The sequence below is a fragment of the Semicossyphus pulcher genome, unplaced genomic scaffold (assembly GCF_022749685.1).
Source record: "Semicossyphus pulcher isolate SPU_LCO1_2020_fin unplaced genomic scaffold, fSemPul1.0.p SCAF_19, whole genome shotgun sequence".
In the NCBI taxonomy this organism is placed as follows: Eukaryota; Metazoa; Chordata; class Actinopteri; order Labriformes; family Labridae; genus Semicossyphus; species Semicossyphus pulcher.
Genome location: NW_027211692.1, coordinates 7,347,856 through 7,364,463, shown reverse-complemented (window position 1 = coordinate 7,364,463; position 16,608 = coordinate 7,347,856). Strand labels below are relative to the sequence as shown.

The 16,608-nt window shown below is 43.3% G+C and overlaps 1 protein-coding gene across 1 annotated transcript in view; it reads left to right on the top strand.

Moving 5' to 3' along the window:
- Positions 1-1,886: 1,886 nt before the first annotated feature.
- The window catches only part of stard13b (StAR related lipid transfer domain containing 13b), a 64,299-nt gene continuing 49,577 nt past the window's right edge, over positions 1,887-16,608 (top strand). Inside the window, exons 1-3 of the mRNA XM_069668429.1 lie at positions 1,887-2,867; positions 10,601-10,744; positions 11,929-12,075. Coding sequence (XP_069524530.1) covers positions 1,938-2,867; positions 10,601-10,744; positions 11,929-12,075 — 1,221 coding nt within the window. The 5' untranslated portion in view covers positions 1,887-1,937. The remainder of the gene's footprint in view (positions 2,868-10,600; positions 10,745-11,928; positions 12,076-16,608) is intronic.

Sequence of the window (16,608 nt, the reverse complement as noted above, 5' to 3'; positions counted from 1 at the left end):
TGCTGAAGAAGTGAGCCATTCCTCCCTGCAGCCTGTTTGTGAGGGCCGGGAACCCATTTCACCTTGTTCTTTTACAGTGCCAACCAATGCTGCTCCCCCCCCACCGCCACCTCCCTCCCTCCTCTGCCTCCTTTCTCCTCCCCTTTCCATCTCCCAACAAGTACACATTCTCCCTGCTCTTACGCATATTCTGAATGGTTTAGTCGCTGCTAGCTGAACTCTCCTGCAGCCCCCCGGGGGAAACACAAGAGAGGAGGGGGGAGATGGTTGTGATGACAAGCTTGCCTTTAGCAGAATAGGCCTATGGGGACATAAGTGTGGCTGTGCGAGGGGCTGTCAGACCCTCCCTGCTCCTACAGGAACAAGCCTCTCTGACACTGTTTTGCCATGAGCTCAGTGACACTGTTTGGGCAACACAGACAACTTCTGCCCTCTCTGCAGGTGAGTCTTTTATTTTCTTATTTCTTATGATGGAGAAAGTCGATCTTCTCTCTCCTGATCGCTGACGCTCCTCGGCTTGCAGTAGTGAAAGTTATTCTATAGGTCGTTCCTACGTGAGAGGACTTGTTCAGGATCTTCCTGCAGAAAATTCTCCAACTCTGGATGCTTCTTTTTTTTCTCCCTCCCACTAAATAAGATGTGGTCTCTCCTCGCCTGTCAGCACTGCCAGTTCATTTTCACTCTGTGACTTCTTCCCTTCATTTGAATCTGCTCTGCATTCATTGGAGAATAATGAGAGCCTCTTTGCATAGTGTTTTTTAAAAGAGGGGTTTCTTGGAAGGAGCTCTAATCTCGTGTACACTCACTTCACCGTGGAGGGACAAGTTTTACAGGAGGCACTATAGGGTATTACATTAAATAAGTGTTTAATGTAACTGTAAGGAATATGTGCATGCTGTGCGCAGGATTTTACAGATTTTCTTTCTTGTTCCAGGTGCATAAAAAGAAGCTTCAGAGTTTGATTTTGTCCTTTTCTGAGGTCGTTTTTTCTGCTCATGCCCTGAAAGCAATGTGTGCATGTATGTACGTGCATGTGTGTGCGTGTGTTTGTCTCAAGGCCATGGCAAAGGCGCTGGCAACTGCTGCTTTCTCACAGAATCAGCAACGACCCGTGTGCATAAATAAACTTTTTGCAGCTGCGTTTTAACAGATTATTATCTGGGAAAATCTCTTGGCAGACGATAGAAAATCAATGTTTTTCCAGCATCTGTTTCCTTTGTAAGCTGCCTGGTTGCGCTGTTAACGTCTGAAAACGTCTCCTGAGGAAAGTCTTTGTGGTCGAACAAGATGATAATCATCTCCTGCAGCACACAAATGCACTTCTTTGTTTTTTTCCCGTGTGTGCTTCGGATGTCTCTGACCCGTCCAAGGTGTGATTTGAAGACGGGCTTAATGAAGGGGTGAGCGGGATGTTAACCACAGTCACACAGGGACATCTTCTGCCCTGATGAATGGTGTAGTGAGTTGTAAATCACCAGCCGGGGAAGAGCAGTCGGATTCCTCTGTGCGGTGATGTCACCAAGATCGTGTGTGAAACAGATCCAGACTTGAACGGCCCAGCCTGAGCCAGATGTTGGATTTCACAGCGGCTTGTAGCTGGATGGCACGGAGAGCTGGATTTAAACGCTTTAAATGACTATCTGCTTGTGTTTACTGACACTAGTCATCACAGGTCACAGACACACATGGAAACGATAGGAAGAACACTGTAAGAAGTATGTTTGGTTCACCTTGTTGTACCTGTGTATCTTTGTGAATATCTCTGTGCTGTCAGATGTTTTCATTCCATTCACATACTTTCGTTTCTTCTTACTTCAGGTCTCCTGCTGCGTGCTTCTGACTGAGCATCTTGGATCAACATGGCCATCCTTTACATCAAACACAAGCACCTGTGGATTTATGTTCTGAATTATGAGAAACTGTAGACTGAAAGAAAAATGGAGATTTCTTCTGTGGTGAATTTGGAGGGAAATCAATCTTGGACACCTTCAGGATTACAAACGTTAGTCTTCTCAACGCAGGCGTCAGAACGCGCTCTTCTCTCGGCTAGCGGACGGGATGATCGTCTCCCTGAAGGTGAGAGCTCGCTGCTGGAGCCAGATGAGGATAAAAACAATGTGAAGAAGACTTACGCTGCTGTCGGTCATAACAACATTCAATTTGCGGAGGGTGTTTGCTTACAGCAGCCTGATGAAGTGTCAATCATTCCTGGTGAAGCAGCTCTGGACCCGAGTCCACTGGCCTCAGCTCGGCTCCATGCGTCCCCGTTACCTGAGCCAAACGACAACTGCGAGGATGATGTTTCACTTCCTGTTCCTGTGGCAGAAGAGCAGTCAGAGCAGGTTGGTCAGACAGAGGACCTAATCTGCAGGTGTGTAAAGACAGACTCTGATCTCAAGCCGATTACAAATGGAAATATCTGTAGGCCTCCTGAGGAAACCCCCGTCCCTAACCAGGACTCCTCTCCTACGCTCACTGTCCCTGCAACTGCTCCTGAATCAGTCGGGAGAGTCCTTGATCTCCCTCGCATCGTGAAGCACAAACCCAGCTCCATCACCTTCTCACACTACGACTGCCCCTCCACGGCCGACAGCCACGCTTTTCTCAACGACAGCTCAGATGACGGAGAGCCTTCATCCGAGGAGGAGGAGGAGGAGGAGGGCGATAATCACATTGATGGTGACGACGACGACGACGATGTGTTCCCGGAGCTGCCTCACAGTCGAGAGCTTCCTGTCAATCACAGACAAAAGAGCGCGGGCAAAGGCAAACAGAAGAGGAGAGGTGCTGCGAGTGCTCGGGCGGGAATCGATCGCACGGGCAGAAACGGTGGATATGAAGCAGAGGGAGAGAGCAGCTGCAAGGAGGTATGCTGCTATTGTTTAGAATCATCCAGAGTTATTGAGTGCTGCCCTTACATTGTAGTATTACTTACACATTAACTAATTGTCAAGAAAAAGTCTAAATGTTTGGCAGATTCTTCGTCTAAGTCTCAAAACAGTACACATCAATATAATGCCTATGTATTGCCTTTGTAAATCTCAAGATATTTAGACTTGTGGAGGCTTTTTTATCCTCATTCAGTCAAGGAAACCCCGGTATCAGGCATTATTTACCAGCTCCTAACAGCTGACATCATTACCCTGTGAGATAATGCATAGCTGCTATAAGTGTGTAGGATTACACTGATTCACAGACGCAGAAGGAATGCAAACAGCTTCTGCTGTCCGTCCGCTCCCTCGGCAGGCTGCCGTGTTTTGACAGAGCCCATAACTGGCCGTATTAGCGCTGAACTTAGCCTTCCATTACTGCACTGCTCCTTTATCTCAAACAAGTCGAGGCACATGGAGTCTCCTTTTCACACAGCCTCTACCGTGACCTTGGTCGTAACCATCCCATAACCTCTCAGACGATTTTATTGCCCTTTAAAAGACTTTTATAAATACGTTAAAATCGGTGAGTTATGGTGTTCAGGAGGGAACATCCAGTGGCACACAACTGTCATGCTTTTCTAAACAGTCTGCAGATAATAGCGCACGTGTAAACAGAGCAGAGCACAAGGCTGGTGGAGATTAGCTTCGCCGAATGTTCAGGTCCATGTTGAGGTGATGTTGACTGTACGTGCAGGATGACATTCAGAGTGTAAGAGAGTAATACAGGGAGTCTGTTGTAAATACAATCAAAGGACAGCAGGTCAATGTTTCTCATGTTGTCATACCACAAGATCTGTTGTCATATGACGAGCTGCAATGCGGGCGTCAGCACAGGAGAGTCTTCAGTTTCATGCAAAAGACCAGGAAGGAAAAGGATAGCTTGCATTGATTTCACGGGAACTAAATATCATCTATGTGTGCACATATAGACATAAAGTGCAAATATGGAGATATATGTGCAGACACGCTGATACCGGGTAGATTTTGCAATGACAGAACCACAAAATGTAGGCCGATCTTTAGATGAAAGACTGTAAAGAAAGTAAAACATTTAAACACATTTAAATTCAGTGTACGTCCGCAGCGCAGACCTGCTTTCAAACACGTTGTCATCGGCCTCATAAGGACAGTCCTTGTAACACATTGCCCACAGAAGTTCACATTGACCTGATGCGGTCAGCCACATACGAGGTTTTGACCTTCTCTTGTTTGAGGAAACTTGTTACTTTTACTCCACTACATCTGAAAGACACATATCATACTTTTGACTCTACTACATTTCTATGAATATTCTCGTTACTCACTACTTTTGCTCTGAAGTCAGCTGATGAGTTTTCTTTTCTAAAATCCGAAAGACAGTAAACTGTGTTCGTGTAGCTCTGCGTGTGGTTTGTCTAAGTGGTGTTGCCGTACCTGTACCTCGCGTGCATCCATGGTTGAACGTAGAGCAAATGCAGAGTAAACGTCACTCAGATCAGGCGGTTCGTTTAGTGGTGGTAATGATGCAACAGCAGAGAAGGATGACGATTTAGCCATGTTTTCTTGACTGCACTCATGCGTTTAAAAAGTAGTTTGAAGACTTAAGTATTGTTAAAAGCAAGTATTCCAGTACTTTAACTCAAGTGATAATTTAACTGAGCAACTTCCACTTGTACTGGAGTATTATTTGACCAGGAGTATCTACACTTTGACTGAAGTAAAGTTGTGTATTTTGTCCATCGCTGGGAATCAAAAGTAAAAACTGTACACACAATGATGACGGCATAAAAATAACAAACATCTTTTATGTGTGCATTGATTTTCATCATTTTTAAAGTATGTTGTAATACCATGCCAATATTTACTTTGTACTGATATTAAACAAAAGATCACAATTCTGATACCAAGATAAAAACACATACCTGAAGCAGTCAGTAACGATTAAACTAAATGTTATATACTTTTAATAGTTACAGATTTGTCTTACATTTCATTAAAACTATTTAAGTGCTGCAGGAAAACCACCCAGCTGCAGTAGTGAACATTAACCATGTGAGGGCAGTGCATGCACAGTGTTTCCTCTGTGACTCCTCATGTCTCCCCCCTGCTTGCATCATTTAACTCAGCTGTGACCAAAAAACCTCCAAAAATCCACATTTCTCCACTAATCCTCCTCTTCAGACGTGGCTGTGGCTGTGTTCGCTTGGTGTTTTGCATGGCAGCATCTTAAGAGTGTAATTTATTCCTCCGTGTAGCCAGGTAGCCGTTGCCCTTTCGCATGACCGGCTGCTACATTTGGAGACCTCCATGGTGATCTGTGGCTCTCTCAGTGGGTGGCGCGGACTAGGCACCCAGCCCAGAGCTCACACACTTAACTCCTCATTTCCATGTCAAAGCCGCTGTGTTGGGGTTCACAATGTGGCCAATTTGCGCTGATAAAGTTATAGTCAGCTCACATTTTGTGTCCCCAGAAGATAACATTAATGCATTTAACTAAAGGATTGACTCATACCAGCTCAGTTGCCATGGAGTGAGGGCTTCACACAATCGCCGGGGCCGGATCGAGGGGGAAAAGCAAGAAGAGATGAATCAAGGGTAGTGTCTCACTTGAGCGTCAGGCCTTCTCTGGAATTTGTCTCATTCTAAGCAGAAGTGGCCGCATTCCTGAGCAGCACCTTGTGGGGATGTCACTGAAAAGAGACAGTGTGAATGTCTTCCAGATTTGGCTCCAGCATGTGCCAGAACGGGGCATCTGGTTCTCGCATTTGTGTTTGTCTGACTGCAGGGGTTAATTAGGAGCTCAGCTCGCAGGATCTGCAGCTTCTTTATTTCCATTTAATGATCAGAATAATTTTTTTGTATTTAGCTGAAAACATTTAGATGATTTATTTTCCTGAAAATGTCTTTAAAGAGGGAGGAAGTCCAGCTTTTTGCTTTTAGTCTGAAGAGATAAAATCGTCTTATCACACACAAACACACACAGAGGATCATTGAAAAGTTTAAAGTCAATTTCTGAGCACTTAGTAGCAGGACTGGTTCCTCTTGCTTGTACCATGAAAGTCTAATTACAAACCTTTACGTTAACTCCTAGTATCCACAGACTCTTTTGACTCTTTGTTTTATGTTCAGCAGGAGGAATGTTCACCCACTGAGGTGCAGACATGAGGATTTGTTCAGACGACATGTGATAAAAATTAAATTTGCACATACTTCTCATTCCTTTTAATTTGGTGCTTAACTAATTCAAACAAGGTTTTGGCTACATTGACCTCTGGATAATTAAGGGGACTACTTTCTTGTATATTACTGCTTCAGGTCACTGATCAATTTGTACATTTTTAAGCATAAAACAAAAAAAAAACAACCAGATATTACCATCGTTATTGTCAGAGCGTAGGTTTTTTCTGGTTATGAAACAGACTGAAATTAATTCTTATTATCCTATATGAGCTACAACAGCAAACCAGACCATCAGCGATAAGATCGATTATTTCTATATAGTTATTTTTAATGCCTGAAACTGCTGGCAGGGGAGTAGGTGTCAGAAGATAAACTGCACGCTGCCTTTGTTTACATTTTCCAGAACAAAACTTTAACGTGAATGATGCATGTGACTGTTAAAGAAAGCAGGATGAGATTTTCTGTTAAAAACCACCACTTAAGCATGAGCAGGACAAAATCAGCAAAGAGATAAGAGTTACGGCTTTGTCCACAGGGGGCGCCAAAGTCAACGAAAACCGAAAGTTCGTTACAGCAGCTTTAAAAACATTCATCAATTAACATCAAACTTGTCTTTCTGTGGCTCAAATTGCTAAAAAAAAAAAAGCATTTAAGAAGTCTTCAAAACTTTTATCAAGTCAGAAATGCATCCATTTATTTTAATCTTAAATACTCATTATCTCATTATTCAAATCAAATCTTTAAAGAAAAACATGGATAAACAAATTTTATTCTTGTGTTTGATACCCGAAGATTTCACTTACATTCGTAGAGGCAAGAGAAAAACAACAAATATTAAACCAATAAAAATAAAATGACTAAATAGCATTTGTAAAGTGTCTGGTTTCTACTTTCTGGAGTGGCTGTAGTTCACTATTGATCGTTTTAAGCCCCGACATGAACATGTGCTAAAAGCATGTGAGGGCCTTTTATTTGTTAGCAGACACAGAGGATTGAGCTGTCCAAACATACTGATCTCATGTCAAACCTTTTATATTCCCCGCTCAGCAGCTTGCTCAGAGGACAGACAGCGGAGCGGGGCAGCTTTATTTTTTCCTCTCGGTGACCCCAGGTGACCCCTCAGGCCTCAGAGGTCAGCGGGGGATTGGCCAGATTTAGGTCATTCCTCTGGGATTGAGTGGAAAAGGCACTTTCTCCCCGAGCGGGGTCGGTCAGCTGACACTGGGTGGTCAGCAGGGTTAACTGACCGTCTGGTGACTGCTCCCTTAATTCCTGGCGTCTTAGGAGGAATGCAATATTATATAATTGATTTGTTGCTTGTGGAAATCTAGAGGAAAATTATGTGCCATACTTAATGGTCTTTCTTTTAAACAATTAATGAAATTAAACCGTCTGTGGAATGCAAAGCAGACCTCTTTTAGGTCACAAAGACAGCCATACATCATCTGAAATTCTTTCTCAGTGTATTTTGAGTCATTCACTTAAACTGCGTAAACAAGTGACACACTAGTTTACAAAATCCCCAAACCTTCATGAAAGCTCTTTTGACCTGACCCACACCCTGTCCCAGACATTGTGGGGGTTTCCCTTTAGAACATGGTTAGAAATGATTGTGCATTGATGGCTTAATGTTATAAATGTGAAGTGACTTGTGACAGGTGTAGGAGCGTAATGTGTGTGTTACCTGTGTTGATTATCTGTTATGTTTCACTCCTTTTATGGGTTAATTATTATTTCCGGTAATGTGCACTTGGGCGGGGTTTCTCTTTATTTGCATCTGTTCAGCTGGGTGGCGGGAAGCAGTGGGTTAAGTATTTTCTGTTAACCGCCATCGTCATAGTTTAGTTATCTTGGTTTTCAAGTCGTTATTTTTCCCTTTTGTTTCAGTACTTTCGATCGTCTTTTGTTTAATAAAAGATTAAAATATGTCTGGACTTTGGATTTGGTTTTTGGAACGAAACAATACGCGTCACAGTTATCGCCCACTTACACTCTGAGCAGCAGTTTACCATCTTCGTTGCTGCAACGGGCTTTAATCAGAACTCTTGAGTCTTTATTTTGATGGCGGTTGATGGGTCTATTTTTTGTCAATCATAGGTCAATCACAGGTTTTGGAGGAGACATTCTGAAGCCCACCCCTGCGCTAACACACACTGACATAAGCAGAGAGACAGACCGTTTACTCACAACTCTGTTGGTTTTATTTTCATGTCAAAGTGTGTTCCGAAAAAAACCCTATAAAACACGGGGTATAATAAACTGTGTATCTTCCCTACATAATTCACAGATCATTTATCTTCTCATACTGTGCGGTTGTTGTAGACTGATGATTTACCTAGTGTTACCTTTCAACGTTTGCACTTAACGTCATTTTCATTTATTTCTTCAAAGGAAACTCACACAGAACTCTCTGACGGCTGCAGAAGTCTCGTTTTCGTCCGGTTCCAAATCTCACAGTGCCACACCCGCTTTACTGGAACCTGGCACTGATGCTCTCTTCTTCTTTTGTTATTTAATGGCGGTTAGCAAACAGCTTTCAGATGCGCTACAGCCACTGGAAAATTATATTTTTAAGATGAGACAATAGTAGCTTGAAGTTTTCGATTTTTTATGAATGAATGACTATTTGAATGTTTGAAATTCATGACCCATCCCTGAAATGAATAGCTGTGCTGGATGTTATGGGTGATTGTTCAGAATTGGGGAAGAGGATAAGAAATATTGTACATTTTGTGTTCTTTTGTGTGTCAGATTTGAGCATAAATACTGGTTGTGCTACTAATTAATGACATTAATGCATGTCTTCTTTAGGCAGCACTTCACTTTATGAACCCCCAGTAAGAATTAATTAGCAGTGTAAAGACATTTCATGTTTTGTAATTTGGTTGTGAGGAGACAGGGACTTGAGATAAGCGTTTCCACCTGTTGGCTCTTTCTTGACACAAACAGTTAAACTCCTGTTGGCTGAATTCCTCCATTGATCCTTGTTACAACACAAAGTTTGAAACGATCCACCAGAGGAATCCTCCAGAAGATCCTCTGTGGTTCTGGATCTCACACTGTGATTCTTGAAAAGGGTCCGCAGTCAGAGACCCTGTAGCATGTGACCCTCTCCAGGACTCCTCCGACATGTCTCCTGTCTGTCAGATCGCAGAACAACAAAGTTAATTTATGCTTTGGTGACTGAGGTGAATCCTGCTGATTTATGAGGCTGGATGAGGACCTGCAGATCCTCACACACAGCTCCTGTCTGTGTGACGATGCTCTATTTATATACACGCCGTGTCTGGGGAGCAGTGAAAGCCGGTGCAGGGAATTCCATCATGCTGTGTATGGCACACATGTCTGCTGCCCTCCTCCGCTGCTCTTTCACCCCGAGACACGGCTGAGGAGATCACATTTCCATGTGTGGCAGCAGAGCAGTCCACTGATGGAGTGTCTGCAATTTACAAGATACTTTTTCTGGTTTGCGTGTAACTCTTGTTGAGTTCAGGGCAGCGTGGTAAATCCACAGATGCTCTCACCTTACCCAGAAGCTCTCGCGTGTTAAATAAATCTGGCAGTGATGACAGGAGAATACTGGACTCGCTAATAACAATGTGTGTATCATGTATGCAGCTTATATTATTAAATGATGGACTAATATATTCTTTCCATGATGCCAAGATGCTGAAATGTTGTGACAAATATCTGAAAACGTGGATAGAACAGCACAAAATTGTGTTAAAGGAGCAGTTCGCGACTGGAAAAAGTCGCTGTCAGTCAAAGCTGGTGCTCTTTGCATCGATAGAAGCAATAATATTTGAAATTGGCGCCATAGCTGTGGAGAAAGTTGTACAAGCAGCTTGTGGTTTCATCCATTCTACATTCCTACAACACCCAGCATGCATTACGCCCCTCCTTCTGAAAGGAACGGCCCAGCGAGAGACGCTGGAGTGAAATACTACCGTTTCGCAATGGCTCAGAGCGGTACAGAATCCGAAATATAACAAGAATATACCGGTGGATCGTCTAAAAAATCTTCAGGTCTGCAGTCTACATTTCAAACCTGACGATTTTGAACGAGACATGACATCGGAGGCGGGCGTCCTAGATTGAGGAAGTGTAGTTTAGCAAGCTCCCTGGCCTCCGTATGTAGTCTGGCAGAGGTTTTCCAGGGCCCATTGGAGAAGCGGATAGCGTCCTCCAAAGGCACAGAGCCAAAAAAAATGTTTCTACCATAATGGCATTTGCTCCCCATAATAGCATGATAGGACTGAGGTTGAAAATCGGTGAACTGGCCCTTTAAAACACCCAAATTCTGCCCCAAAACTTAACATTCAGATAAGATTAGGTACAACTATGTAAAAAGGACACATTTTGGAAGAATAAATACAAAACGTTTACACACACAGACAAACCCCCTGAAATTTGCGATAAAACAAGACCGAAAAAGTGCATCAACATATCCTTATAAGCTAAATCTTACAGGCAAAGTATCTCTTCACTGAATCTGTGCTTCCCTATAGGAGTCTCCTCAGGTCACCTCTCCCTGGTCAGAGTCGATGAGCCATCTGATGATGAAACTGGACCAGCTTAATCTGGACATCGAGGAGGCTCTGAGTGCGAGCTCCTCCCCCGCCGGCACACCCTGCACAACCCGCAAGAAACAGGTGAGAGTCTCACACAGCCTGACATCACGACTGCATGTCCACACAACAAATACTTTATAATCGCCAAGCTTTAGTTTTGTCCCTTACGTTTTCATATAAACACAGAATTAATTGTATTTAGCTCATTATAAAGCAGCATGTGGACCGCAGCACTTGAGCTTTCAGTGCTTAATGGTATGTGCTCTGTCACGGTTCGTACTGTACACATTCCTGTGAAGCGTTTGCTGCATACTTGGTCATGCTTGTAAACTTCCCTTAATCGATTTAGTTTGCTCTGTGGAGAGAAAATCCCAAAGAATATTAGACCTGTAAGTAACAACAGGTGTTGAGCAGAATTTTATGTCCTCAACAGTTTCTTAAATTACCTTTAGATTTAAAAACAACCCTCTTTCTCAAATGAAGCAGTGGTGGGCCATAATCCCAGTTTGTGAGGGGAGTGCGTTGATCTCTTATGAGTCGTAATTGTGTCTGTGATTTGTGAGATATATCGCTATGCTCTGCCTGACACTGTGGGCTTTGTCAGGCCTTCTTCTAGTGTCCCTCTGATTGTTTTATGATGTAGGTCTGCAGCTCTCAGATGTGGTCCTGCAGCGTACAGTGCTCCAGCAGGGTCAGAATGGCATGTCAGAAACAGACAGCTATTGTGCTTTGGAGTTTGTGACTGAGACCATGCGACTCTGTTCTTAAAAAGGGCTCTTCTCATGGTGGCATGTTTCATGAAATATCCCACTAGAGTTAGCATTCAGGAACAAAAGTGCTCTTTTGGGCTCTGCATGTATGAACGGCACAGAGGAGCTATTGTGTCCAAGGGAGTTTGTATGATTTGGTCCATTAGGAATGGTAGAGAGAGGCTCACATGCCTCCCAGGCATCTGCATAACCATCCCAGGCATTCACTATTACTTGCTTTAACTAATGACAGGCGACTGGGCAAGACAAGACATCTTTACTGGGATATTTGACAAGGTCATAATCTCTGTCCTCTCAAAAGAAGATCCACACATACAGGCTCCTTTGTGCGCCTCTGTCAGGCTGAATTGAGAGTGGAGATTTCACTTCCCCAGCAGTTGACCTCAGCCTCTTGTTTTCTTTTCCCCTGGCCACCGTTGAGACCATTCTGTCCCAGTCTCTCCGGCCAGACAGAAACAGATCCCAGTCCTGATTGTTGTTGTGATGTTGTTGCAGTGGGGCGCTCTTTCCAAGTCCACGTCAAACCAAACCCCGACTGACCGAGTTCTCCGAAGACAAGGCGGAGGGGAATGTCCGAGGCTGGACGGGTCTTCAGCTCCTCGCTGCGACTCGACGGGAACGAGAGCGACGACCAAGAAGACGGTAAGTTTCGCTCAGAATTAGATCTTCCTGCTTCCTCCTGTGTCGTGCATTACATTCAATCTGGAAATATAACTGCTGTCCAGTGCTCATCTTTAACGCTGTGAGATACTAAAAGTTTAACTCCACATCTGGTGTGCAACATGTTTTCTGTTTTTCAGCTCAAATCTGGCTTTAGCATTTTTGGATGACTTCCATGACCTGCTAAATTCCTGCACAACAAAAAGTGTTTCTACTGTCTGCAGCTCGTTTTCACTTTGTATGCATCCTAAATTAGCACTTGCGTGTCTCAAACTTGATTATTTATCTGAAAGTAAAAAGATAAAATTCAATTGGACCTTTTTTTCTTTGTTGTTGAGCTTTCCTGAATGGTCTTGTTTTAACCACACGGTTTACATCCCTGAAAAGATGCTGCATGGTACCCTAATCATCAAGCATGCATGCATCAAGTTGTTTCGTCTAAACTGAGGTGTAAAAAAGAATGATTTATCCTCTTACAACATGTTTTCGTAATCAGTGTAAAATCACACTCCATCAAAGGAGCATGTGTAAAAGAGAACTCACATCTCACGCAGCAGAAGAGGATGTTTTCTGAGATAAATCCCTCAGCAGTCCGCTGACATTCTGACATTCCCCTCCGCGCAGCTGCTCTTCCCTCCGCATCTGTAAATATTTGAGGTTTGCGTTGGGAATAAGGTCAGCTTAGGCATTCTTAAACAAGCAGGACTCACTTCTGCCGCACAAAGTATATAAATGTCACTATTGAATGGCCCTAAGAGAAACAGACAACTGAGAGATTTGCAGAATGCGGGGCGGGTTTGAACTCAAAGCCTTTCAGCCTGTGCTTTGTGCCGTCCTGATGGCTCTGCTGCAGCGTGATGGCAAACAACCTGCTTAGAGGAGAAGCTCAGATTCTCTTATAGTTTACTCTTTGGAGCCGTGTTACCTCGTGCTGCTGCTGTTGTGTTTTAATGTACTACATTCAGTATGTTTTGTAGACTCTATGGATGGAGAGGGGTGACGCAGAGTTGAACAAAGTAAAAGATTATTTTGTCTGTGGGCAAAGGATCTCTTCAAATGAAATTTACTTGCCACCTGTCCTTTTTGTGGAACCCATAACTAGCTCTTGAAAATGACCGCAGCATGGACTCAAACTTGGCTCATGGACAGCTGGGAATGTTCACACGTGTTAAAGACAAGAGTATTTTGGCTGCAGTGTAACCTTGAAAATAATAAGATCACGTTATTCAATGGCGACATGTTCACTGGTGTTTGATGATTACAGGAATTATGCATCTTCCTTACTTTGGATGTGGAATTCGATTTTGTGACTGCAGGTGAGGTGAGAACGGACCATTTAGAATTAGGACGGGAAATTGGATCTTATCAGTTTCAGAAAAGCTTAAGTGTAAAGGAATATTATGATGTTTGGGAATATATACATATATGCTTTGTCGCTTTCGGGCAGATAGTTTTATGAGGAAATTGATTGGATTGGAAACAGCGAGCAAAAGCTCCAAACTAAAAATGTCAATGTTGATAAAAAGTTGAAACAACATTTAAACGTAGACCTCATTAAGGACTTCATGAGATATTAAAGTTAACCCGACATCAGGTCTCAGTGTCAACATCTTCTCGCCAGCAGTCTTCAGTTTTAAATTGTTTAATTTCTCTTCTGACACATTTTGTGAATATCTGCACAAATTAACATTTTCAAATGAAGCGAGTGACGGTACTTTCACAGCTGTAGAGAGAGAGAGTTGCGACATCACAATGGCGGATCATGGAGCATATTGGACCTCCGCTGATGCAACTCTCTGTCTTTACGGCTCTGGATGCTTTGTTCGGGGAGTAGGCGGGGCTGCTCCTCTGCTGCTATAGTCAGCTGTCCTCACCTACGTCCGCAGCGCGCACCTGCTTTCAAACACGTTGTCATCGGCCTCTTAAGGACAGTCCTTGTAACACATTGGCCACAAAAGCGCACATTGACCTGATGCGGTCAGCTACATACTAGGGTTTGACCTGGTCTTGTTTTTACATAAATATTAATATTTTAACTGTAATACATTTCAGCTCAAAAGTTCAGATGTAACTGCGTTAAAAAGATCTCATGGAAAGTCCAAGTGTGTGGACTTCACTCTAGCAGGAAAAGTGCACATCAACCAAAGTAAATGCCACTTTTTCTAACTTAAGCTGCTCATGAACAATTACTTAAAGTTCTACAATGATAAATAACTTAGCAGTGACTGTGTAAGAAGTCTTTAGTGCGCCAGTTTAGCTCAGCGGTCAAATCTTACATCCAATATACAGAAGCTACAGTCCTCGATGTGGCGGCCCCAGGTTCGGCTCCCACCCTCTGCCCTTTGCCGCATATCATCCCCACCCTCTCTACCCCTGTTTTCTGACAATATCCACTGTCCTCTCTCTCAAATGAGGGCATAAAAGGTCAAAAACAATAGTGTTACCTTGCAATAGTTTCCAACACAGATGCGACATCATGTCAGCAGCATTGCACACGCAGAGAGAGTCCTCCTCCTCTGTCCCCTCTGAGTGTTACATAACAGCTCTGCAGTCCAGATGAATCCGCTGCCAGCAGCAGCGAGAATGCGATACAGATTGAATCTCCGTCTCTGAGTCCAAGAATAAGCAGGACCAATGTGTGAGCCAGTACACCCTGCTTAAACGGGCAGTTACTGCTTTACTCTGAGATGTTTTATTACAAGTTATATGATAAAAGTTTTTGCCACCTGCCCGACAACCTTTGACTGTGTATCATTTCTAAAAACTGGAATGCTACTCGGATCTCCCTCAATCTGCTGCACATCATGCAGGCAGAGCTAATGTAAGCTGGAATGTGTTGGCTGTTAACTATTGTCATTGTGAAGAGAGATTCTTTTTTCATTATTATTCCTCACATCATTTTATGCACAGTTATGGAAAACAAAAAGTACCCACCTTTTGTCAACAGACATCAGCACAGCCGATGTCCTCAGATGCATTTCCAGGTGCAAAGCGCAGAATGAGTTATCCTTGCGATACAATAAAGTCTACTGCACCTGATATCACAACCAAATTGACTAGATTTTATACAGACAATCAACACTAAGCACTTCTTGACATCACTTTATAGTGTCATTATCTGATTCTATAAAGGTTTGCTTATCTCAGTGATGTTTCTACTCAACGGTAAAAGGACACGTTTAGAGCTTAATTGCAAACTCTTCCATGATGCAAATGATTTTGTCAAAATAAATCTGCTTATGGTAAGTTAGTTGTTTAGTTTGTTTCATCGTCATGCACAAAAATGGGCATTGGCCTCCAAGACGCTACAAACAAAACAAACAACAAAAGAACAATGCACCTCCAAATATGGTAAATGGACTGTACTTATATAGCACTTTTCTAGTCTTTGCGACCACTCAAAGCTGCTTTTACACTTCATATCACATTCACCCTTTCACACACATTTATACACTGATGGCAGAGGCTGCTACGTAAAGTGCCCAACTGTCAATCAGTAATCACATTCATACCCATTGGCTACGCCACCGGGAGCAATTTGGGGTTCAGTGTCTTGCCCAAGGACGCTTCCACATGTAGCCACCCTAATATGTCGAGTAATGTCAAATAAAGTATGAGAAACAAATCCTTTCCCTTAAACACATCTACTGTTGTAATGAAAATAGATTCATTTTAAAGTAAAAGATGAAGAATTGACAGTTTCTGACATTTAAAGAGAGGCGGGGTTAAACCCTGATCGCCTATCAATCACAGGGCTGACACATAGAAACAGACAACCTTTCACGCTCACAGTCACACCTATGGGCAATTTAGAGTCACCAATTCATCTAACGAGGGTGTCTTTGGGCTGTGGGAGGGAGCTGGAGTACCTGAAGGGAAACCACGCATGCACGGGGACAACATGCAAACATGCATACGCCCGGACCGGGATTCAAACCAGGAACCTTGTAGCTGTGAGGCAACAGCGCTAACCACTGCACCACCGTGCAGCCCCAAACTGATAATCAATCTGAAACTTCTTTTCTAAGTTATTTGTCAAACATGCCTGACATCCACAGTCTGCAAAGGCTTTTTGCAGATTGTTGGTCAGTCAAAACTAACCATATAAAATCTTCATCTTGAATGTAGTTTTTTCCCCACATATTCTTACAGGAAGTAGACCAAACAGTCAGTTAAAAAATGACCTAGTGTATTATTAATAATAAAATAGCTGTAAACAGAAGCCTGTTTATGTTTGTTGTGGGTTTGCTGACCTTGCTGTTCAGCGCTCAGTCTGATGCAGGCCGGCTGTATACTGTGTTTTTATAACTGCTGCATGGAGACGTATTTGGGTTGAGGATTCCTTCTTTTAATTGGTGTTGACAGAGACGGGCAGAGCGGAGGACGCGCCACTCTGTCATCCCGACTGACCGGTCCTGTAACTGCACTGTTGACTCTCAGGCAGGGTGTCATTTGTGCTGGGACAGCAGCCATCATTCACCCACACAGACCTGTCACTCCCTATAAACATCCTTG